General features: G+C 33.3%; 1 protein-coding gene across 2 annotated transcripts; it reads left to right on the plus strand.

Annotated features, from left to right (window-relative positions):
• Positions 1-54: 54 nt before the first annotated feature.
• On the plus strand, positions 55-19,335 carry LOC122046942 (tetratricopeptide repeat protein 5-like). Of its 2 annotated transcripts, none has more exons than XM_042607900.1 (8): positions 55-194; positions 372-425; positions 559-696; positions 5,808-5,865; positions 5,950-6,064; positions 12,480-12,549; positions 18,130-18,201; positions 18,985-19,335. In XM_042607900.1, the coding sequence occupies exons 2-8, from the start codon at positions 387-389 to the stop codon at positions 19,099-19,101; spliced, it is 609 nt and encodes a 202-aa protein (XP_042463834.1). In that variant the 5' UTR covers positions 55-194; positions 372-386; the 3' UTR covers positions 19,102-19,335. The 2 variants fall into 2 exon arrangements, with proteins under 2 accessions (XP_042463834.1, XP_042463835.1); XM_042607901.1 differs by having other exon boundaries at positions 18,130-18,196.
• The last annotated feature ends 5,384 nt before the right edge of the window (positions 19,336-24,719 follow it).

Below are 24,719 nucleotides of genomic sequence, written 5' to 3' on the forward strand. Positions count from 1 at the left end.
TCGGTCTAATACCTTTGGTTAGAAATTAGAATAGTAGGTCAAGTCAATTGTTTATTCTCCCTGGGCCCAAATTTTCTTAACATAGCCTACTGCATACAGACAACCTTGGAAATGCATGTCTTACAAGTTTTTTCGTGACCGGTACATGGGACCATGCAAAGTTACAACAGGCATTGAAAGCTTATCAAAATGCTGTAAGATATTCTATGTTGTTTCTTGCTTATATTTGAAGGCTGCTTAGAATTCTCAAGAATTGCATTGTTTTTAATTGAACTATATAATCTCACAATAGAAGAAAAAGGGGACTTTTAATCTTTGATGTATAATCTGTTTGATCGGTAAAAAGCATCATTTACTACTATGCATTTCAGGAGAAGGATGCACTGATGCACTCTAATCCTGACCTTTATTTCAATTGTGCTTCTGTGAGTATCTAACTTGAACTCCTCAATCATTTTTTTTTCTTATTTTCTTGCCCACAATAATTGCAAGTGAATAAGATTTTGCTTCTGTGAGGTGTATATTCTTTTCCTGGATGATATTTTTCTGCATCTGCAGGCAAATAAGTATCTCGAAAACTATGAAAGGGCCCTCCATGGGTTTGAAGCTGCCTCTTTAAGGGATCCTGGCCTCAATGCTGAAAGTGAAGCTCAAAAGATAGTTAGCCTTCTGGAAAAAATAGAGAGTTCTATGAAGGTAACATATTCTTTTATGTTGAGACGACTATCTGATATTGGCTAAACATCTTTTTGTGATCTCTAAAAAAATCTTCCACACATTCTAGGATTGTCAATCTGGGTGGATCAGGTAAGGTTCGGGTCGGATTGAAAAAAAAAATATATAAAAAATCCCAATGCGAATCCGAAACTCTTAAACCAGAACCCGACTAACCTGAATAATCTAATTACAAATATTTTTTTTTTGCTATTTTCTAATAATTCTTCACTTTTATCTCAATACTCCATCATTATCATACTAATATTGATATTGATATACATAGAATCATCTTAATTTTCAAAATAAAATTTGATTTAACCCCTGAAAAATCCACTAAACCCTAAATTCGGGTCAACTCGAACTTGATCAAAAAATCTCCAACCCGAAAACCCTCCAAACCGAATTCAACCTGAACTCGAAAACTCTCAACCCGAACCTGATATTTTTTGGATCGACTTGGGTTGGGTTGGCTGGTCGGGTTCATTTTTGACACCCCTAACACATTCAACTTGAATAGTTCTTGGAACATGTGTACTAGTTGAAATACCTTAAATATTTTGATGTTGCCTAGCACAATCTTTCCATGTATATTTACTTTCACTAAAATTTCATTCCCCGACAATCTATTGGTGAATATTTTGGTGGCAATTAATGATGCAATGAGAATGGAACCATTGTAATTAGTTTAACTGATGCATAATACATGTTCTATATAGAACAAGATTTCTTTTGCCCCCGTGGCTATGGTGGTAAGCAGTGGAACGGACTCCATTGACAACGAGGGTGAATCTCACTTAGGGCACATTACACCTAAGAAGTTCAAATTACTTGTGACATTGGTTGTCCGCTAGGATCCATTTGCGCTTCCCAATTGACCCTGGTGGCCGGCAGGAAACATCTATGGGCCGAGCCGATTTCCGTAGGATTAGTCGGATTGTAAGAGTTAGATACCTGAATTATTGAAAACAAAATTTCATTTATTATATTTGCTCAGTTATATGTGGTGAGGTTTAGTCCTCATTAGTTATTTTACTTATAGGGGTTTATAAGTCTTATGAATATGATGTAATAGTCCTCTTTAAATAATAATATAATATTTCATCCCTCTTAGTTTGGTATTAGTGTGGGTGCTCTCTTGGACCAGAGTTTTTCTTTTTGAGTCATGACACCTGCTATGAGAATTGAAAATAGGGGGAGTTTTCAATTCTCATAGTAGGTGTCATGACTCAAAAGCTTCCAAACCTCGAAGATCGCCTCAATGCAAATCTAGAGGTCTAGGGAAAAGGGGGGAGTGGGCACATAAGTGCATAGTGGAGTAAGAAGATAGGTGCGTGAAACCAATCATAAAAGATAACAACGTAGTTTTCATGTTCTTTGACATCATTGCATCGTTACTCCTTTCTTGTTACTCTTCTTTTGTTCCATTTTAATTAGTTTCATCAAATTCTCCTTTATTTTCCTCTTTTATAATGTTATACAATTTTTAATCTTTCTTTACACAAGAATCTATATAATTTATTAAGAGGGTGAACGAGACGCAATCCACCTGGTAAAAGATGTTTGTATATGTAAAGGTGAATGACTTGCAATCTACCTTATACACGAACATATCATATATAAAATATGGATGAACAATCTGCATTCCACCCGATAAAGATGTATCATATATAAGAGTGAATGACTTGCAATTCACTTGCAACAACATGCATCATATGTATGTACATATATAGTGTGAATGACCCGTAATCTATCCGAAATGCACCTCATATAAAAATAGGGTCAACAACCCATAATCCACCTAGTGAGTAACGCATCTCATGTAATATGATTGAAACCTACAAATGCACAAAAAGATTCGAGACTCTTTTTTGAGTATGATGCTAAAGCTTCTAATATAAGTAATTAATTTGTTTTATTAATTCTATATACATAGTCACATAACTCCTTTAGAGTGCAGAACCAATGCTCTACAATTATGATAATTTCTTAGATTCTTTTTCTATCATAAGTAGCAACACAACTCTTATGAAATATAGAGTTGAAGCTTCATGATACTAGGGTTGCATTTATTTCCTTATTAATTTAGTTTGATAAATCACACAACTCCTTTAGAACACAAACACGAAGCTCTCTTGTATTTATCTATTAATTGAGTATTTTAAAATAATTAATTATAAAAATTAATTTACCATAGTTCCTGTAGTGGTTCGAATTTTTGTTAAAGGAGTCACCCTAGGTTCGATAGTTTTTTTTAAAATCAAAGTTATCTTTTGATAATATTAGCAAGTCTCAACAGGGAATAGACAAAATAGCTAAACAATTGGAATATAAAAAAACAGTATAAAAGGAATCTCTTAAGCATTAAGAGTAAACATGAGCATAATTAGTTTCTCAAAATAAAATTTGCAAATAATTTATAGTATCTATTTTTATCCATTTAATTATGCACAAAGTAATTTGAGGAGAATCAAGCAAAAAAACACGCGAAAGAATGCTAGTTAGTATTGCAAGAGAAAGTGAAGGCTTTACTGGTACACAACGATCCTCACTCCTCAAGACTTTGTCAACAAAGTCGCACGATTAAGAAAAATAGAGGAGGAAAAGGGAATGCTAGAGGATCTTCTCCCCTATTCGGTTGTTGCACGCAGAGGGGGAAATTGATAGAAATTGTTGGCTGCTGACAATGACAAGTTTGAGTAACGGTGAGCAATGACTAACTATTGAGTGAGAGGGAAAATCCCTATGGTTCCTACAAGGGATCGAGCTGAAAGGGTGGCTGAAAGGGAAATGAATGACGTGGTACTAGGAACTTGCAGCTATCATGTTGATGTTGCAGGTAATGACAGCGGTGTGTCTAATGGTGACAACATGTGTAGCAGTGACTATGCGTGCAATGATGGCAGTAGTGTCAACAAACAGCGACAATGACAACGTTAGTATGCGATGGCATGCAATGACAATAACGATGTTAGGAGGAGAGGATATTAGGAATTGGGGTGGGGAGGAAAGGAATGTGCATGGGATAAAAGAAGTGGGTTTTAAATTGAAATTTTGCAAAAAGGTCTAAACATTTCCAAGAATTGCAAACAAGTCCTTTGAAAATTTCAATAATATAACAGTAGGAGACCATGAGTTTTCCTCTTCAAGTCTCTTGTTCAACATTAGCTCCTCGTCTCAGGTGTAGATGCAGAAATCTTAATCTATCCATTTAACTTTGCAACTTCTATCATCCATCCTCACAAACTTCAGAAATAGGGTGAATGAAGGAAGAAGATAATATGGTGTTGAAGATAGTCATATTCTTATCTATTGATTGATATCTCTCTTAAGATCATCATGAGCCATTGTACAATTGCAATACTTTGAAGGTCAATACAAAGCATTACATCATCAAACTTCTTCATCGCTACAATATAATTGCATTTTTGTCTTTGTTGCTGTCAAGTGGTTGCCAGTTTTACTTTTCTTTTCATGGAATCCTTTTCTAGGTTATGTAACAAGCTAAACATTGTATTTATGTTGTAACTCGAGGTAGAGTGTTGACGTTATTGGAACCATTAGTTGTATGTGTTGTGGGTTTAGTACTTGGAGTTGCAATGCAATTCATTAAAGAGAAGAAATCGCGTAGGAGAGGAATCACAGTTCATTTGTTGATTTAGCAAGGGCTAATGGTACATGATATCCACCTCCTTTGCTTGAAAATGTCTTTGCCCTCAAGTTCAATGGAGGATGAAACTTCATCTTCGGCATTTTCTAGAACTTTTTAGTTCTCTCTCCTTTTATCCTAAAAACAGAAGTTTTTGTCTACTTTGTCCTGGGCTCCAAACTCAGTTCTTATCTCTCAGACACTGTCAAGAGAGAATAAAATTGGTATTAAAATCCTTTTAAAAAAATAAGAGAATCCTGAATTTCTGTGAAGAGTTTTTAGAAGAAAGTTTTGAGTTGTAACTTGCTTGCCTTTTCGGACTATTTCCCCCTCTTTGTAGACTACCACGCATTTGGATCCAATCCATAGGTCATGAAAGTCATGGCTTGATACGGAAAACAAGAACGATGATAATAATTACAAGAATGGACCAGAAATGCCACCAACTTATGCTAACATCTGCTAAAAGTGCAACCAACTAAATACAAATTTGACATATTAATATTGAACCAATCCATGCAAGGATAATACAGCTCCTATCTTCATCAATGCCATGTGAACCATTTTCATGAAGACTAATTCCACCCATTAAAATGTGTGCTAGTATCTGTCAAAATATATTTTGGCAGGTGCTATTGTCATAATATATCCTCTGGACAATTGACAGGTTAGCTTGTTACTAAGAATACAACTTTGCCTATGACTTGGAAGCTTGTGTGTCTGTCTGATCATGAATACCTTGAAGACAAGGCTTGAAAGACATTCATTACCTTTCTGCTAAAATGCTAATCGTGCATTATACTTGCATGTGTTGATGTCATGGGATCCACAATTGAGATTAAGAGAAGCATGTATTGAATAGAAACTTGATTTTGTTTAAAAAGGATATACATACCATTTGAAATGGGGAAGATATCCTTGATTTGAAATAACAAGAACTTGTTGCAGAATATGGACAATATTATTGCTCGAGGATAAGAATGTACCTCAGATTATCGTATGAGAGCACAAAATCCCAAACGTCAGCACCATTATTAGTTTTCTTGACATTAGTATTTCCAAGCTGATTTTTGTATATATTTTAGATAGTTCTCATACACAATGTGCCCTGAGAACACAAACCTTCATGAATAACACTCTTAACATATATTATGCCTCTCTTATAAACTATTCTTTATTGCATTAGAATTCTAGTGTCTAAAAGGCCCTTATCCTTTTCCAGGGGTTATGTTGGTTGACTTTAAGTTTTAAACATGCAATTTTTGTCATTTAATGTTCAATATTAGTCCATCTATTATTTCTTATATATATATATATATATATATATCCTTATTTATTATTAGTTTTTTGGCTGAAGAATTTGTTTGGGAAAGTCAAATGTGTTCTCATTCTTGCACCTATATTTTGATGATATGATGCTCCTTGTTCTAAAAAATTGTTGTAGGTGATGACTAGAGCTAAACGATTAGCATCACTAGTATCAAGCTTAGATGAAATTAGTTGTAAGTTATCTTTTTTTGCTATTCAGTAGGGTACCATCTATTTGACTGAAAGCATTTTGCTTAATGTTTACATGTTTTTTTAAGTGAAATCATCACACAGAAAAGTTAGCATTAATACTTTAAAGGAGGGGCTCAACAAAGCGGTTGCAGTAATTGGGAAAATACTACTCTTCATCAAGCATGAGGATATTGCCCCATTGTAAGTTTTCTCTATGCTATTAATTCTGTTTATTTATTAATATTTACAAGAGAACATTTTAGGTTGGATCATCGCATGATTCTTTGTCTATTATTATGTGATGCAAATTGACGCAGTGCAAGCTATTAAGTCTGTTGATTTCCACACGAATATTGGAAATAATCTTACAATCTGTTGATTTGAAGAGAAATACCGGAAAAATAGGAAAAACTCATCGTTCCCAAGGAGACTACGACTTGAAATAATAATAATCAAAACTTTCTCAAAACAATAAACAAGATGCTTCTATAGACCCAAAAACCTAATTGCAAGACAGAAATACCAAAAATACCTTAAATAACAAAAAAACGAAAATTACTAAAAAAAGTAAAAAAGATGTTTGGAGCCTGCGAAAAGGCCCTAAGCGATGTTTTTCGAATACGAAAGTTGGTCGGTTACGGGTTCCACTGGGTAACAAATTTAGGTTTCTGAACAAGCTTTGATTCAAACCAAACGTCTTGTTCTGATATCCAAATCAAAAGTTATGACCTTCGGAAGTTTACTCTATTGAACTCGCATCATTCTCCTAGGGTGGAGAAAATTCAAACCAAACGTCTTGTTCTGATACTTGAGTTAAAAGTTATGTCATTCGAAAGTTTTTCTATTGAACTTGCATCATTCTCGCAGGGTGGAGAAAATTCACTCTCAAATTACTAGCCACGTCATCATTAGAAGAATCACCATGGAAGGGAATCAAATGCTTCGCATTAAAAACATTGACAATGCGAATATTACTAGGCAGCTTCAAACGATACACATTGAGGTTTATCTTCTCAATAATCTCGTCCGAACCAATCTTCTTGGCTGATAATTTATTGTAATCCCAACGGCAAAATAATCCTTAGTTAAAACTGCCCACACAAAATCCCCAACACCAAACTCCAAGTGTTGGCGCTTTTGGTATTGTTACTTGGAATTAGAGATAGATGTTCATGAATGACTTTATGGATTTGTAGCTTTAGTGTGGACCATCGCCTTGCTGCAATGACAACAAATCCCTCGATGCTAAACTGAATAAACCACCTAGAATGGGCTGAAACTAGTTCTGCGATTCACTACAGGGTTGTGAGCAAATTCTGCCGAACACAGCTTTTGATCCCAATTCTGTCTCCTACTAAGAAATGCAATAAATTGCCAAGCGACCGATTCACAATCTTTGTCTGACTATTTGTTTGAGGATGATAAACACTACTGAAATTTAACTGTGTATTAAGCATCTTCCATAAGCTGCGCCAAATTTGACTAAGGAAATGAGTGTCCCGATCTGAAACAATGGACGTCGGAAGATCGGAAGGTTATGAAGATGGTAGACATCTCGAAAGAATAGTTGTGCCACATTAGTAGTCTTCTTGCAAGGGATAAGGTGAACCATCTTAGAAAATATATCAACGATAACAAAGATAGAATCACGGCCTGACTAGGTACGTGGCAAACCGAGCACAAAATTTTGATATCCAAGGTCGAGAAGGGATTGGCAAAGGCATGTACAGTCTTGCATTAGTGGTCGCCCCCTTAGATACTTGACAAATTTTACACCGCTGCACATACTTCTTGACAACTGCTTAGTGAAGGCCAAAAGTAGGAAGTTTGAATCAACTGCAACATTGTGTCTCGCCAACATGTCACTCAGTGTGCAACTCCTTGATGATTTGCAAGTGGAGACTACAATCTAGAATGCACAATTGATTACCTTTAAACAGAAACCCATCATGTAGTAAACAATTGTGTTTTCTTCCCAGCCTATATAGTATCATAGAAAAGTAAGGATTGCAGCAAGAAAATCACAAAAAGAGTCAAAACCTGACACCTCAACCCACATAGTAACCAGTGAGTTGCTCCTGCTACTCAAAACATCTGCCACCCGTTAGCTACTCAAAACATCTGCCACCCGTTAGCAACCCCTGCTTTATGTCTAACCACATAGGTGAACTGCTCCAAATAAGCAACCCACCTTGCATGACGGGGTGATACTTTGTTTTGCTAGTGTAGGTGTCTCAATGGATCATGATTCATGTACAAAATAAATTCCTTGTGAAATTGATAGTGACGCCATTGTCTTACTAGTTGCATGACAACACAAAACTCAACGTCATAAGTACTGTAGTTCAGTTTGGCTCAAGATAATTGCGCCAATACCAACTTTAGCGGCATCTGTGTAACTCGAAAGGTTGAGAAAAATCCGGGAGCACTAATATTGGTGTCATTGTGAGTTGTTCTTTAATCAATCGGAAAGTTGAATCTGCCACCTCAGTCCACTCAAACTAGCCACCCTTCATGCAATTTGTTATAAAAGCCATGATAGTGCTGAAAGAAACAATGAACATTTGTAAAATGAGGCCAAACTGTGAAAACTCTTGGCATTTGTTAAGGTCATCGGTGTAAGCTAGTCTTTTATTTCTTGTACCTTAGATTTGTTGACTTCTAAACCTGCTCTTGAGATCACATAATCCAAAAATAACACCTTGGGTGTCATAAACACACTTTTTCAATGCAATATAAAATTTCTCCATATGCAACACACCAAAAACCTCCCTCACATGCTGAAGATGTTGTTCAAGGGTCGTACTATATATCATAATGTCATCAGAGTACACAACAACCTACCAATAAACAACCCCAACAATCGATTCATCACCCACATGAAAGTCCTAGGAGTATTAGACAACCAAAAAGCCATCACCAGTCATTCATACAATCCTTCCCTGGTCTTAAAAGTCATCTTCCATTTATCCCCATGTCTGATACGAATCTAATAGTACCCACTCTTCTAATCGAATTTAGTATACACGGTAGATCTACTAATCTAGTCAAGCAAATCATCTGATCAAGGAATGGGAAAACTGGTACCTAATAGTGATTTTATTGATGATCCTGCTATCCACACATATATGCTAAGAGTCGTTCTTCTTTGGTATTAAAAGGGTTGGTACAACACATGGGCTCGTGCTCTCTTTGATATAACCCTTAACCAACAATTCTTTAACCTATCGTCTCAACTCCTCATGCTCACACAGGCTCATCTTGTAATGTGCTATGTTTGGTAGTGTCGCTTCAAGCACCAAATCAATATGATACTGAATATCACACAAAGGAGGCAATTCGCTTGGTAGTTCTTCGGGAAAAAGCTAACTAAATTCGACAATGAGGGGAGCCATAGATTCTGGAGTGCTGGATTCCAACACTTCTTTTCCCATCAACATATACCCCTTTTCTTTCGAGACAATAAAGTCGCAACTTCACTTGTAGGTTTGGGTTGTTCCACCGACTGTCTACAAGGTAGGAGCACAATTTTAATTCCCTTGAACACAAAACTATAAGTATTGGCTCGTCCATCGTAATGCACACCTCTATCATACTGCCACGGTCGGCCTAACAACAAATGACAAGCATCCATCCCTACTACACCACACCAAACAACATCCTTATATTTCAGACAAATAGAAAATGGAACAAGAGCCCTCTTAGATATCGATACTTCACCACCCTAATTTATAGGGTTTAGGATGACTCTCAATCTGAATATTAACTTCAGCCGACAATATTTTCACAACTTCCTACATAGATCACATAGCAATATACCTTGCCTAAGATGGTACAAGTTGATTGAAAAAATATTATTCCATAGCCGATCATCGTCCACTACCACCTTATGCATCAAACAGGAGTGTCGAACCACCAATGTCATCGTGACATCTCCTTCCATTGGTATTTCGTTCACGACCTCCTCGTCACACATTAGGTCTCCCGTGATTTCTGTTTCTTCCTTTTCACAATCTTCGTTGTCAATAAAAGTGGAGCCTTTTTACTCTCTGACTACTTGTGTCCAAACTCTTCACAACTAAAACACTTTAGGCCACCAATTTTGCCACTTCCTCTATTAAATTGACTAATACCTTTATTGACACCCACATTGTTGCTACTACTAACTGTCACTATCCTCGGACCCCCGCTAGGAGTGTTCATAGGGAAAATTCTACTATTTCGATGTGCATGTTTTTCCACAACTAACGCCCTCTGATATTGGCAATGTCTTAGATATGGTATTTCAAACCTCCGATATACCGCGCCACCAACTGATCTATCTCATGTATTTCATTCTTCTCAATGAGTTGAAAAAATCAAAGGTATATTCTTCTACTGATCGGGTGCCTTGCTTTAGATTATGCAACCTTTGATACATCAATCGCTGAAAATTGTATGGCAAAATGGTTTCCTGCATGAGCTTCTTCATCTTCTCCTAGTTGGTAATTTTTGCCTTACCCAATCTGTTTCGGGTTAATTTTAGTTGTTGCCACCTTGCAGTCGCTCTTTCGCACAGTCTGGTTGCAACCAAGGGCACATGCTTGTAGGCACCTCTTTAAAATCCAAGATTTCCTACACAGAGGCCAGCTAATCTAGGAACTCCTCAAGTTGTAAGCTGCCATGAAGCTCAGGGATTGCAGTTCTCATTGCCGTATCCGAACACCTGCAATCCTCCTCTACTATTGCTCTGCATCGCCTATGGGGAACCTCCTCTTAATAAGCATCCTCCTTTCTGTCACCCATTTTCGCATCTGAGTTTGCCTGATGATGGTGTTGGATCGGATTTCTTCTATTTTGATTTTCAAACATCGCCATAATCCTTTCCACAAACCCCTCCATCCGTTCATAGATAACTTGAACTCGTTGCTGCATATCACGTTCATACATGTAGACGTTGTCAACGCGTTGTTATCTTCTCGGCAGTATGATTCCACACGATAGTAACTGACGCAACACAAGCTATTGAATCCGTTGATTTGCGCACGAATACTAGAAGCAATCTTCTATAATATGTTGATTTGAAGAGAAATATCAATTAATAGGAAAAACTCGACTTTCCCAAGGAAGTGACGGCTGGAAATAGTAATAATCAAACGGTCTCAAAATAACTAAACATGACACTTATATAGACTCGAAAATCTAATTGCAAGACGAAATTACCAACAATATCCTAAATACCAACAACAACAACAACCAAGCCTTATCCTACTAGGTAGGGTCGGCTATATGAATCCTTTTACGCCATTGAGTTCTATCTCCTACTATATCATCATCTATACTTCAATAAATTTTATCTTGTTTTATTGTTGCTAACCAAGTCTTTTTTGGCCTTGTCTAATATGACTGTTTGTCATAGTTTTACATCGTTTAACTGAAACATTATTGGTCGTCTAAGTACATGCTCGTACCATCTTAAACGTGTCTCTCGGAGTTTTCCCTCAATAGATGCAACTCTGATTTTCTCTCTTATGCTCTCATTTCTTATTCTGTCAATTCTCGTATATCAACTCATTTATCCTAACATCCTCATCTTTGCAACTTTTATCTTTTGCTCATGTGCTCGAGTCATAGCCAAACATTCGGCTCCATATAATATAGTAGGTCTAACTATGGTTTTGTAGAATTTTCCTTTAAGTTTTAGAGGTACTTTACTGTCACTAAACAATATTTTTTGAATATGAAAGTTGGCTAGTTACGGGTTTCACCCGGTAGCAAATCTAGGTCTCCGAATGAGTTTCAATTCACCTCATTCTGATATCCGAGTCAAAAGTTATGACCTTTGAAAATTTTCTCTATCAAACCAGCATCACAAATCTACCACCTGAGTACCAACTCAACTACGCCTATGGGGGCTTATGTCTTCTTATTTTGATTTGATATTTAAAGAGCCTTTTATACTTGCTCTTAACGGTGATTCTATATGACAGCTAAAGCAAATAGGTTAAAGGACAGGAGAGAACTGATATGCTTTGTCAAAGCCAATTCCAGTTGATACCTAACACACATCTTGATAGTGAAGGATCATTCTCCAATTATTTATTTTTTGGAATTCTTTTAAGTAAAATTAAGTGATCTTGTGAGAATAGCTGACGTGCTAACTCAGCAGTAGCATTTATAACTGTGGTTTTCATCAATGTTATATTGGCAATCCTATTAAGTCTACTGATTATTTTTTGTTATTTAACTATATAGTTGGACCTGGAAACAACTTCTTACAAAAATCAAGGTAAGGTTGCGTACAATGGATCCTTCCCCGGGAACTCTCATGGCAGGAGCTTCGTGCACCGGACTGTCTTTTTTTATTATTATTTAACTATATAGTTGGAAAAAGTATCATAGCCCAGGACATGCACTGGTCCTTGTTTGACACTATCCCAAACCATAAAAGATATTAAAAGTTGACTTATTATCTATGTATCTGTGTCTTATGCGTTAAGTTGTGCAAAAATATGTGGGCTCCTTAATGTGGCACATAGCCTCGTTGATTCGTATTCTCACTTTCCACACATCAAATGTGCATTAATACTTGTACCTAAATCATACCTAACTTTGATGCATTTAATGTTATTATTAGGTACTATATAATGTGCGAGTCAGATCAAACTTGTTCTGTCCTGTCAGTATATGGACTTCATAGTGATGCTGTAAGTATTTCTTGGAACTTCTACCGAATATTTCAATATTTTATACACCTTTCACAAGTTGGCTTCCATTTGTTATGCCCTGTGTTGGTAAAAGAATACTTAAGCATGCAACAATAATCACAGTTCAAGAATAATATGTAATAAATAATATGCACACGAAATAGATTAGTGAAATTGTTATTAAAATTTTTCATTTCAATCAAATTTCCTCTTCTAATGCAGAAAATAATTTGTACAACCTCTAATCTCATTTGAAATCATTAGTCCGTACCTAGACGGACAAGTGAAGGAGATTAATATGTAAATTCCATTGTGCAAGAAACAATAATGCTTATATAAGGTCAGTTAATGTGTGATAACTAGACTCGATCTACGTAAATGAGCATTATCAACTTTACATTATGCTACAATAGAAAAGTGATATTTCACAAATTTATTAACGCAATTGCAGGATATTATGATGCATCCATATGTCAAATAATAGTGTAGTTTGAGAGATACATGTTAAACATATAGTGCAAATACTGGTGCCAACTTCAAGAGCACTGAAGGTCTTAGAGTAAGAACATCTAACAACAACATTGTTATGGACACCAAGTTTATTGATGCAATTGCAGGATATTATGATGCATCCATATGTCAAATAATAGTGTAGTTTGAGAGATACATGTTAAACTTATAGTGCAAATACTGGTGCCAACTTCAAGAGCACTGGAGGTCTTAGAGTAAGAACATCTAACAACAATATTGTTATGGACACCATGAGCAACACGCTGCATTGATTTGATGATGACGAACATCAGTAGAGTCGATATAGAGAAGAAGATAGTGAAAAGAGTAATTGCTAATAAAATTTATTTATTATCATCATTGAATGATTCGTGGAATAACGAGGAAAATTGTTGATAAGGAGATTCTACAACTGAGAGGAACCAGGCTTGCACTCTTCTAAGTACCCGAAAACCTCTTAGTATTCTAGCACCACTGAAGGCAGATGGACACATTAAATTATTATAGTGAAGAAAAAAAATATAGTGAAGAAGATAGTGAAATGGGTATTGTTAATAAAAATTATTTATTATCATCATTGGATGGTTCATGGAATAACGAGGAAAATTGTTGATAAGGAGATTCTACAACTAAGAGTAACCAGGCTTGCACTCTTCTAAGCACCAGAAACCTCTTAGTATAGCACCACTGAAGGACATTAAATTATTATATCTACTAGATTTGAGATTATATTGCAAGTATCTTACAATTGTAGAACCTTGTACGTTGTTTTACGCAAGGTCGACATGGACGATAAGTTGTAAATAGGCAACTTCCATTTGATTTACGAAGAAAAAGAAAATTAAAAGGTGCATACAGCCATTAATCAAGTATTAACATTATGTTGATATAATCAAGGTTTAAAATCTCGATCCGTGCTGAAGTTTCAATCCTAGACTGGAACGATACGGTTTCGGTATCGTATCGTGCCGATATAATTTTGATATTTTTTATTTATATATAGTAATTATTAGATAAATATGTTTATGATGTATGATTTAAAAATAAGTTGTATATTGATTTTATATAAGTTCTTCATTATTGAATAATTAAAAAAATAATCAAATATAGTTTTTTTTAAAAGAAAATTGATCTATTAATAACTCGAATTAAAATTGGTACATTGTATGAATTTGATATACTAATACCAAAAGTAGTGGCGTGAATCAAATGGAAGCATTGGTTCTCCAGATTAAGTAATCATAATTATATAAATTAATACAAAGATGTTATTTTATATATAATAATTATATAAATTAATTATTTATTCATTTAATTAATTATTAATTTAAATAATATATATTTAAATTAATAAAAAACATCAGAATATCAATTAAACATTAAAAAAGTAAAAAAAAAAAAAAAAAAAAAATCAAAATATAAATTTGATTTATTAGAATTTTTTTTTAAATTTTAGAAATTTTAAATAAAATTTAAAACAGTAAAAAAAATCAGATTAATAATTAATAAAATTTATCAATTTTTTTAAAAAATCAAATATATTTTTATATATTTTATTGGGATAATTTAATTAAGGTTTTTGAAATTCTCTTTGAAGTATCACCCTTAAGTTGAGAATTGTTTTAATTAATTAAATCTAATTTTAATTTTCTTTGGTCAAGCCCTCCCGCGGCATCGGGCGTTGTGGGACGCTATAGGCGGTGTCAGAGGTGTCCTACGACACCTCTGGTGGCGCTGGAGGCGCCCTCCAGGATGCCTTCGACCCACCTTCTGGCACGCAACACGCGCGTGCACGCAAAATTGTCGTGTACGGCACCGGTTTCACTCGGCGATCGGAACGGTAAAAACTGTTCATGCCGCCCGACAGACATATGACAGTATTTCAATCACTGTATATAATAACAACAAGATGGATTAACTAAATGAGAAACAATGTTCAATTTCTAGGTATGTAATGTTTTAATAATAAGAAATTATGATTATATATGTTTAATTATTTTAAGATATTATTTCAATTTGACATATTGATACCTATATAGTCTAGTCAAAAATTATATCTCTTAATAGTTATCAGAAGTGTAATATTAAGACTATAACTAAACAAAGAGTTAGTTGTGGAGATTATTAATAAAAGTTAATTATTTTGAGAGGGATATATAATTCTTTCAGTTATCCTTTTGTGGGTCCAAATGAAGGATGATTTAATGATGAATTGGTGTAGTGTTAAGGCCATGAATCCATTATTTAATTTAGTAGATACACTACAACCGTCTTAATTTCTTAACCCAACAGATCAAATAAGTGAATGTAGAGGAGATGTTGGCAAAGAAGATGATGATGAAGCTTTAATCGGGAAGTTCTATTATTTGGATCTTGACCTAGACTTCTCAAACATCTCAATCCCAATACAACCAAAGGCCACCAACAAAGGGATAGAAGAAACTTATAAAATCTCTACTAAAGAGAATATGAAAGACAAAATTCCTGCTTTCAAGGGAAAAAAGCCAATTAATATTTTGGTCAAAATTCACTTGATGCAATTGCCAATTAAGAACATAATGAGAGTGATAAAATGTTGTTACCTTCTGATACTACAATTTGATGAGAAGTTTGAAATAATGATAGCAGTGTGAACAATAGTACAATTACTGAAGGAGGTGATGATAATGGAGATACATTAGGTGGTGATGAAAGTTATGTTCCCTTGACTCTAGCACCTGATAATTGGACACGTGAACAAAGTTGCACATGGATAATGATCATGATGCTAGAGTTATTAAGAGTTAGTATCAATGTCAATAAGGGTGTAAGGGTGATAGCCAAAGTGAAACTCATGATGATCGTTAAGATATATGAGAGACTTTAGTTTTGCTGCATCATATGATAATTTATAATGAACATGCGCAACTCCATGGATGTTGCAAGAACTAATGCTTCCATCTGATACACGAAGCTCCTTTTGGTATTAACAAGGTGGCATGTCGTGTGCTTCACTAAACTCATCTTAATTATTTGTGTAAATTTTGATTCAATTAAGTGTTGTATCAAATTCTTTAGAAAGAAATATATTTATTTGTATCTAACCATCTTAGTTTGTCTAAGTTAAAAGTCAAGCACAAAAGAGTTTTTTTTTTTTAAATAAAGAATATATAGAGTGAACACTCATTCATCTAAAACACATATATTTTATATTGGGAATGTAGACAGTATATCAATAAGCCAAAGTCATCATCCTCTCACTACATAATAGAATCTAATTTCATCTACATTCTTAAACCAAATTTACGAGACACTTTTAAAAATCCTCGAAATACAAAACATATCATTAATTCTATCAATAATCTAAAGTGGAAACATCTAAATAAATGTAACGTAAGCAATGTTCATGCCTATGATCATCTGTAGCAATTTGGATTCACTGCATATCTGAACATGTTGAAGCCAATCTCCATAACCATTCTTAGTGGACTTGAATTTATATCATATATTTTTGGAGCCATGAATTTTTGGGCTATAAGTAGTAGATCAATTCATGGATGAAATTGAGTCATGACCTTTATAATAAATCTTGACTTGAACTTTCTCAGATTTCATTATGTGCAATGATAATAAAAGTATAAGATTTAAATTTATATCTTATTGATAACTGTTGCAGAAAATTCAAAAGTACTAGACATATATTGTAATGTGAACTTAATAGTAAACATCTGAAATATAAACTCGATAGTTTGTATCTATTGCAATTAAATATTAATGAAAATATTTTTAAATAAGATATACTTTTCTTGGAAAGTAAAAGAGTGCTAAAATTGTGTGGACATGACACTATACAATATCGAAATTATACCATGTTGGTCAGAGATCGGATCTCCAACATAGCTCGAAGTTGTGTTAATTGATGAGAGCTAGATTTGAAATCTCATTTGGAGCTAGGATATCTTTCCCTAATCATAAGAGATGTGTTGATATCGTATTGATTGTGCCAGTCTTGGTCTTAATCGATGTATTGGACCCTAATGGAAGAAGTGGAAGAGGACCTACTGGCCTCATTGAAATCCTTGAGGAAACTTGATCAGATAGTGAGCTACCATGGCTATACTGCATATGTTTATAGGGAATCCAGTAATCGAGTGGATCCATAAGTTCCTTGAAGGCTCAAATGATATAACTTATTGTGTTAATTGATGAGAGATAGGTTTGAAATCTCATTTAGAGCTAGGACATCTATCCCTAACCATAAGCAAGTCGCCAACATCAGGTTGATTCTTGGTCTCAGTTCATGTGTTGGATCCTAACAGAAGAAGTGGAAGAGGATCTACTTACCTCATTGAAATCTTTGAGGAAACTTGATCAGATAATGAACTACCATGGCAAGACTGCAGAAGTTCATAAATCATAAGGAATTGGGTAATCTAGTGGATCCATAAGTTTCTCAAAGGCTCAAAGCCATATAACTTATTTAGAAAGTCCAGGAAGTACTAAATACTGATCTTTTCATTTGTGCCATTTCAGTTCTCATTATTACATGGTTGCTGGTGGGGGCATATGATTTGGATTGTAGTTATTGAGTAAATTTTATATTTTGATTGCTTTAAATTTTATGCAAATACTTGGTGGTTTTACATAGAAAAGCTTGATGGCATAAATATGACCTTAGAAATGCTAGATGGCATAAATATGACCTAATATTTGAGAAGTCAAAGAATTGTAACAAGTATGTATGCATCAACTTTTAAAACTGTAAATCACACATATCCATAAGCTTGAACTTGCGATATTTGTTACAGACCTGAGGTAGAATTTAGCAATTAAGTATTTTTAATATATGAATTTTTATTCTCGAAATGAGTATCATAAACGAGTAATCTTTCACATACCACATTGTTTCAACCCCAACTATTGAAAATTTACCTGTGACTTACTTTTGGTTGCGCTATTTTTTTACTTCAATTGGTTTAGAACACTTTTTGTTTCTAAATTATAGTCAAGTAATTTGAGCTCGTATGGTAATACAAGCTACGGTGATTCATATGTATGTAATTAACATCTCTCATTTTCTTTTGCTGTTAGATTAAAGAAGGAGATCGAGTAACACTGCCAGAGCCACATTACCGAGTGATGGATTTTTCATGGAAAGGCAAGGTGATGTTTCTTGTGTTTGTTCAGTTCGTTCATGGTGTTTCCTTGCCTCATTAATGATTTTACCATGCTACTTTGAAATTACTTGTCACAAAAAAAAAGGTGCAAGGCACATTGTGGAACTCTTTTGCATCTCACTGTGGCTTCATTGCTTAATTAGGCAAGGTTAAGTTGTACACTTAGTGCTAGAAAAATGCCTAAAACATGAAACATGTTAATATTTGTGTAAATCTTTTAAAAGAAAGTAATATTTTCAAATACCAACCATCTAGTACGAATATCTCTAGTATTGGTGGTTCATTATCACCCCCTTTTTAATGTGTTTGCTCTGTCCAACTTGCTTTCTGCATTTTTTTTATTCAGTTTTTGCATGCGTCTCCTTTCTGGACCCTTGCAGTGCTTTAATAATGCTAGGTATCTCCTAACTTGTGAAATTCATTGCATCATGGAGTTCCTTGCGCCCTTATAAAACTAGAGTTTCAAATGAGACAGTGTACAGAATAACCATACATTCTTCTGAAGTGCTTGTATTACCATGCTTGTATTACCATTCTAACATTCTGAATGATTTACAGTTTTTTTTTTTTGGTTTTACACTTGCATTTTTTCTTCTCAAATGTATGAACTTTATTTCTTTCTGTATTTATCTTGTTTCATATTTGTGTTTGATTAGTGGTTCTATACTTGCATGATTTATTTTTCGTGAAAGTTTTTTGACTGTATTTCTCTGTATATTTATTTTGTTTAACAATTGTGTTTGATTATTATTTCTCTTCCGTGAAGCAGCATTATCATTTCCAATCTATTCGCGTTGATTTTGTGGAGCAAATCCTTGTTAACGATAAGACACCAGCTTCTCATCATGTCATGCGGGCTAGCATACAGGCACATCATAAAGCTTGATAACTTTGATACTACATCCCACTGCAAATTCTTGCTCACCGAGCATGGCTTGTAACTTGTGTAAAATTTGCAGCCTATAAATTTTTTCTCTTGTCCAAAGTGGATATCTTAATATTAACACCATAGAGGATGAAGCCAGGATTTTCTTGGTTTTTTTTTCCAAAAAAAAAGAAAGAAAGAATGGCAAGCAAGATTCTGTTGTTAGATAGTATGTTAATAGTAGTTCTAAATACATACCTATAAGGTGACTGTGTTACATTGGATAACAATTAAGGGAACTTGATAGAAGATTAACAACCCAAGTAAATAATAATAATAATAAAGCGCCATTGCTAAAGGCGATTCAAAATATTCTTTGCTTCAATTTTATCTCAAATCTCTTTGACTACACCAGATTAAAGTGACGCTGCTGCCTAGGGCTAATCTTTTTATCTAAAATTTTCATCAATATTCAAAACTGATTATGTAACTGCAATGGATGCTTATTGAGTCTAGCTTAGTAAACACCTTATCCACAGATAATTTTGTGACCGTGTAGTAGTTACAGTATTGTAGTTATAATGTAAATATTAAATTTTAAATTTTAAGATATCATAATTTTTTATTCAGATTTAATCATGCGATATACAATATATGAAATGGAAGGTCGTTCAACTAGTTATAAAGTGAAACTTGTAATAGTCTGGTTTTATGCTTAAAACATGTTTAAATTTTTTTTCGGAAGCTTTAAATAATAATAATTTTTTTTTTATGTAACAGCCATAACTGTTACAATAAGCACGACCAGTTTAGGTTTTAGTCAGGAGGTATAGATGGAATAATAATGAAAATAATATAATTGTGTTATTTAATATAGAGCTGAGGCACCTTTTTATTAAAAAAAAAATCAAAATGAAACGTGTATTTGATGATTTAGAAAAAAACAAAGGACATTTTTTTAATTTTTGCTAAAAAAAAAAGACAATTCCAGTAGGTGATTCAAACATTCTGCTTCAATTTTATCTCAAGTCTCTATTTTTTTTATTTAATAGTTATCCAAATTTAATTTATGTCAACTAATTTTAGGATGATCAGTTCAGTTTCATGAAAAATTTTCATCAGCCACCAGAGTAAATTGGGAAATGCTCGTAGTAAACAATCCATTAGTCTAGTGGTCTTAAGTCAACCGTCTATGAAGGGAAATTCATTCATTAATTCGTCAAGATTGGGATTTCATTTCTAGATGTCTGGAAAATTTAAAAAAAGTATTCTGTCGTGCACCATTGCTTTGGGGGTTTTATCTCAAGTCTCTTTTGTAGGATCGAAAAAAGTGCTAAGGGGTGAATAACGTGTGTCAATTTTTTATGGTTTTCGAAAAGTACTCAGCGGAAATAAAATAAAGACAAGCATGATGCCAACACCTTTATTTTTTTTACTTGATTCATAGTTTATACTGCTAGTCCAAGGTCCATGATCATTGATTGTTTTCGATGAATAATCCACTAATAATCTTTTCCTCCAAATATCGATTCAGAGGCAAAGGTTTGATGAGTACATAGAAAATTTGAATATATAAACAATTGACAATATTTAAACACAATAACAAAACTAACAACTCAAAAATGTAGAAGCTTGGAAGTTGTTGTCAGAGCAGCATTTTAACGTCGTAATAGAATTTTAGAGCAACACAAAAGTCGTTTGAGCGTAGATGTTGTTCTGAGCTGTTGGTCGAAGACTTCTTTTATAAGACATTCCGAGCGCCTAGAATCCTTTTTGGGCACCTCCAGCATAGTCTATCCGATCCATCTCTGTCGTAGTTTATCCCTCTTCAGGCGCCTAAATCCTTTCCGAGTTCCTGGATTGTTGATGTGGCGATAGATGACTGAAGCTCTATCTGGTTGCGACTTTTCCTTCTTCGGGCGCTTGTATCCTTTTCGGGCACCTGGACACTGACGTGTGCCAGCCAATCGGAGATTGTCACCTTTTCGAGACATGGGACTGTGTTTCGACACTCTTGGGCGACTATATTCCATTTGGCCGCCTAGACATCTGGGTGCCTGGAATCTATCCGATCACCTAGATTACCTCAACTCAGGTCAACGTTCGATTTCAGATCCTGCATTACGAGTTAGCACAAACGAACATAATATAGTATTTAAGCAGAAAACGGTTTGACAATCTGACGACTATCTGACCTTGTTTTTTGAATTTTCAATGAAACTCTAGGTTAGACCGATACGTTCCCTTATCGGAATGCATCCTAACTCAATCCTCACATGAGAGATTAGTTGACTTGTCAAATATTTAGTCTTCTAGACCTATTTGGACTTTTTGCTCTGCATTCGATCCTTCGACCCCAGGGCTTCCTCTGATGTCCGGGCCTCGCTGACCTATCAACCTACTAGATGTTCGATCATCCAAATATGTCTAGACTGCTTGCCTCGTGTCTTTAATTTGCTAAGGCCTCTACTTAGTATCTGATCCAACTGACCTATTAGGGTTTTTTCTTGCTTAGTATCCAGTCAGCTTGATTTACTATGACTTTTGCCTAATATCATTAGGACTTTTACCTACCTAGTCTTACTAGGAATTTCTAGTTGAGCTACCTGTACATTTAGTTAATCTCATTAGAACACTATAACACTTACTTTGAACCTTTACTAATTATCAAAATACATGTTCAATTATCTGGTACTTCTAGCGTCAATAATTTTTTTTTAATTTATACTAAATTAGTTCTAAGTAAAATATAATAGTTTAAAAGAAATATTAAACACTGTTTTTAACAAGTTAACGTGTAATGAAAACATTAAAAATATTTTAATAAGTTAAAAAAATATAAAAGATTTATAGAAAATGCTCCCTCAATTAAAAACTCCCCTTCGGAAATTGACATTTAAATGTAATTTTGAAAACATACTTATTTTTGAAAATATATTTTAACTTTTAACTTACCTTTTCTATAACTTTTAAATTTTATTCAAAATTTATCTTTATTTTTTTAAACTACAATTTATCTATCTTTTGAAAAGTTAATCTCTATTTTTCCTCTATATATATATAGAGGAAAAATAGAGATTAACTTTTCAAAAGATAGATAAATTGTAGTTTAAAAAAATAAAGATAAATTTTGAATAAAATTTAAACGTTATACAAGTTCTGAAAAATCAAAGATAGAGATAAATTTTCGAAGAGAGAAAAATTTTGAAAGCTTTTTGAAAAAATTACAAGGAAATAAAATTTTGAAGAATATTTTGCAAGTAAATTTTTTTGTAAACCTTGCTTAGATAAACCGTTTGAAAAATGATTTTTGTTGGTGAAAAAAAATTGAGAAATATTTTATAAAATTTTAACTTAATTTTAAAAATTGACATATACGAATTTTAGCACTTGCAACTAATATTAGTTTCTTGAATTTTAGTTTAGTAACCTTCAGTCTTCAGTTAAATATTTAAAACACCCATTATTCAACATCTCTCCAAATCTTTATATTCCCATACATAAAATATTTGATTTAAATCTAACTTATAAGGATTTTAGATAAGTTGATTGATTTTAACTATTTATTTTTCATCTCATCCATTCTAGATTATCAAATATGTTGGTCCTATAGATTCTTGGTGAAATGATTTTTCATTAGTTAGATAAAGTTAAGATTATTTAATTAAGTTTTAATTTTAAAATTACTAAGGTGTGTTTAAATTTGGTTTAAGTTAAAACTAAAATTATTAATTTAGGTTTAATTGAATTTCTTAGTTAGATTAAAATTCAAATTAAGTTAGTTCAGGTTGTTAAAGTTAACTTCAGATTAAAGTTAAAATTATTAATTGATTTTTGAATTAATTAATTTTATTAATTAGTTAAGGATTAATTAATTTAATTAAGATTTAATCGATGAAAATTTAATTTTATTTTCAATTCAATTTAATTTAGTTGTTTAGTTAAGGTAACTAGTTTAGAATTAATTAAATTGGATTTATTAAATGGATTTTTGATTAATTAATTAATTTTGGATTTATTAATTGAATTAGTTTTTTGGATTAATTAATAATTAACGATTAAGTTTAATTAGTTAGATTATTTAGAATTTAATTTAGTTTTAGGTTTAATTGAAATTTCTTAGTTTGTTTAAATTAAAATTTTCAAATTATTTATTTAGGTTAGGTTTAAGTTAAATTAAGTTAGATTTATGAATTAAATTTGATTATTTAAGTTTGATTTTATTTATTAAGTTTAGTTAATTGATTTAGAATTAATTAGGTTTTTACTTTAATTTAAGATAATTTTGGATTAAATTAAAGTATATTAAGTGAAATTGTGAAATTTTAATTAAGTTTCAAGTAGATTGATTTCATTAAGTTTTAATTAAATTAACTAATGATAAGTTAATTAATTTAGGATTTATTAATTGTAATAAATTTGTCACCCTTTAGCAACTGGCACCCCATGGGGACATGATTTATTAATAATTGTCAATTAAGTTGAATTAATTAAATTAATTATATAAGATTGTGTTAGATTAGTATTTTTTGTTAAATTGATTAATTGAGTGAATTAGATTGGTTAAATTAATTTTTAATTAAGTCATAAATCCATCTCACTAATTTCTAGATTTTCAATCAACGAACCTTATAGATTTTGTGAGGTGGTTATCAATTTTATCTTTGCTAGTTTAGTTTGATTTTTAAGGATTGTTTAATCTTGTGTTAGATTCATATTTAATCATTGATTAATTGAATGCACATTTCAAGTTTCAACTTATAGGTCATGGCGAGACACATAAATCTTCTTGGATATTGGAGCAATGATTACTTTCTAAGACAAAACTGATTCGTGAAATTGATCATGTAGCTAATATATAAACTACGGTTTAATTAGTCTAGGATGTGGCAAAGTAGCTTTAGTTAATTCTACTTAGCTAAGCAGACCGACTACCTAGACCAATCTTTCCTAATGTACTATCATCTCACCCCACCCTGGTACTATGTGGGAGAAGTATCAAGCAGGTCTAAGTTCTTATCTAACTGTTCTAAGTTAAGAAGATAATAAAATAAGGCAATAAATCAACCTTGGGTATCCAATATTGGTTTAGCCCAACTTAATTAATTAAGCCTGATTTAGGAACCTATGCTTAGACTTAGTTTCTAGCTATTCGATTTACGATGAATCATTCTAATAATTCTTTAAGTTCTTTAATTTGAACTTTCAAAGTAGAATTTTTTTCTTCAAATTGTTGGACTTGAGTTAAAATTTCACTTTGAATTTGTTTAGTCAAAGAACTTGGGCCAATATTCTCTTTAAGGGTTGTTACCTCATTTTAGAGTGATTTGAACCAGACATTCGATTTAGCTAGTTCTCTAGTTATATCATAAGCATTGAATAAAGCTTACAAAGGGAGAGTCTACCTCATTTTTGGATTCATCTAAAATGAATATGAATCCGTGGCTTGTTTCGGACTCAGCTTCGAATTTGGATTCGAGCTCAAACTTGGTTTTGGTCGTTTGTTCTCATGATGGTAGCACTAGGAAGCTCGCTTGAGCTTGTTCTTCTTCATTTGATTTTTTTGAAGACTCGAACCACGTTACTTTCAAGGCCTTCCTTCTTCTTTACTTTTTAATTTTCTTTATGTTTGGACACTC

The sequence above is a fragment of the Zingiber officinale genome, chromosome 2B (assembly GCF_018446385.1).
Source record: "Zingiber officinale cultivar Zhangliang chromosome 2B, Zo_v1.1, whole genome shotgun sequence".
NCBI lineage: Eukaryota > Viridiplantae > Streptophyta > Magnoliopsida > Zingiberales > Zingiberaceae > Zingiber > Zingiber officinale.

Bases quoted from the DNA above. Each gene is read 5' to 3' on its own strand.
- LOC122046942 (XM_042607900.1), top strand. From the start codon at position 387: ATGCACTCTAATCCTGACCTTTATTTCAATTGTGCTTCT. The intron at 697-5,807 runs GTAACATATTCT...AAATTGTTGTAG, and splicing joins AAATAGAGAGTTCTATGAAG to GTGATGACTAGAGCTAAACG. The intron at 5,866-5,949 runs GTAAGTTATCTT...TGTTTTTTTAAG, and splicing joins AAGCTTAGATGAAATTAGTT to TGAAATCATCACACAGAAAA.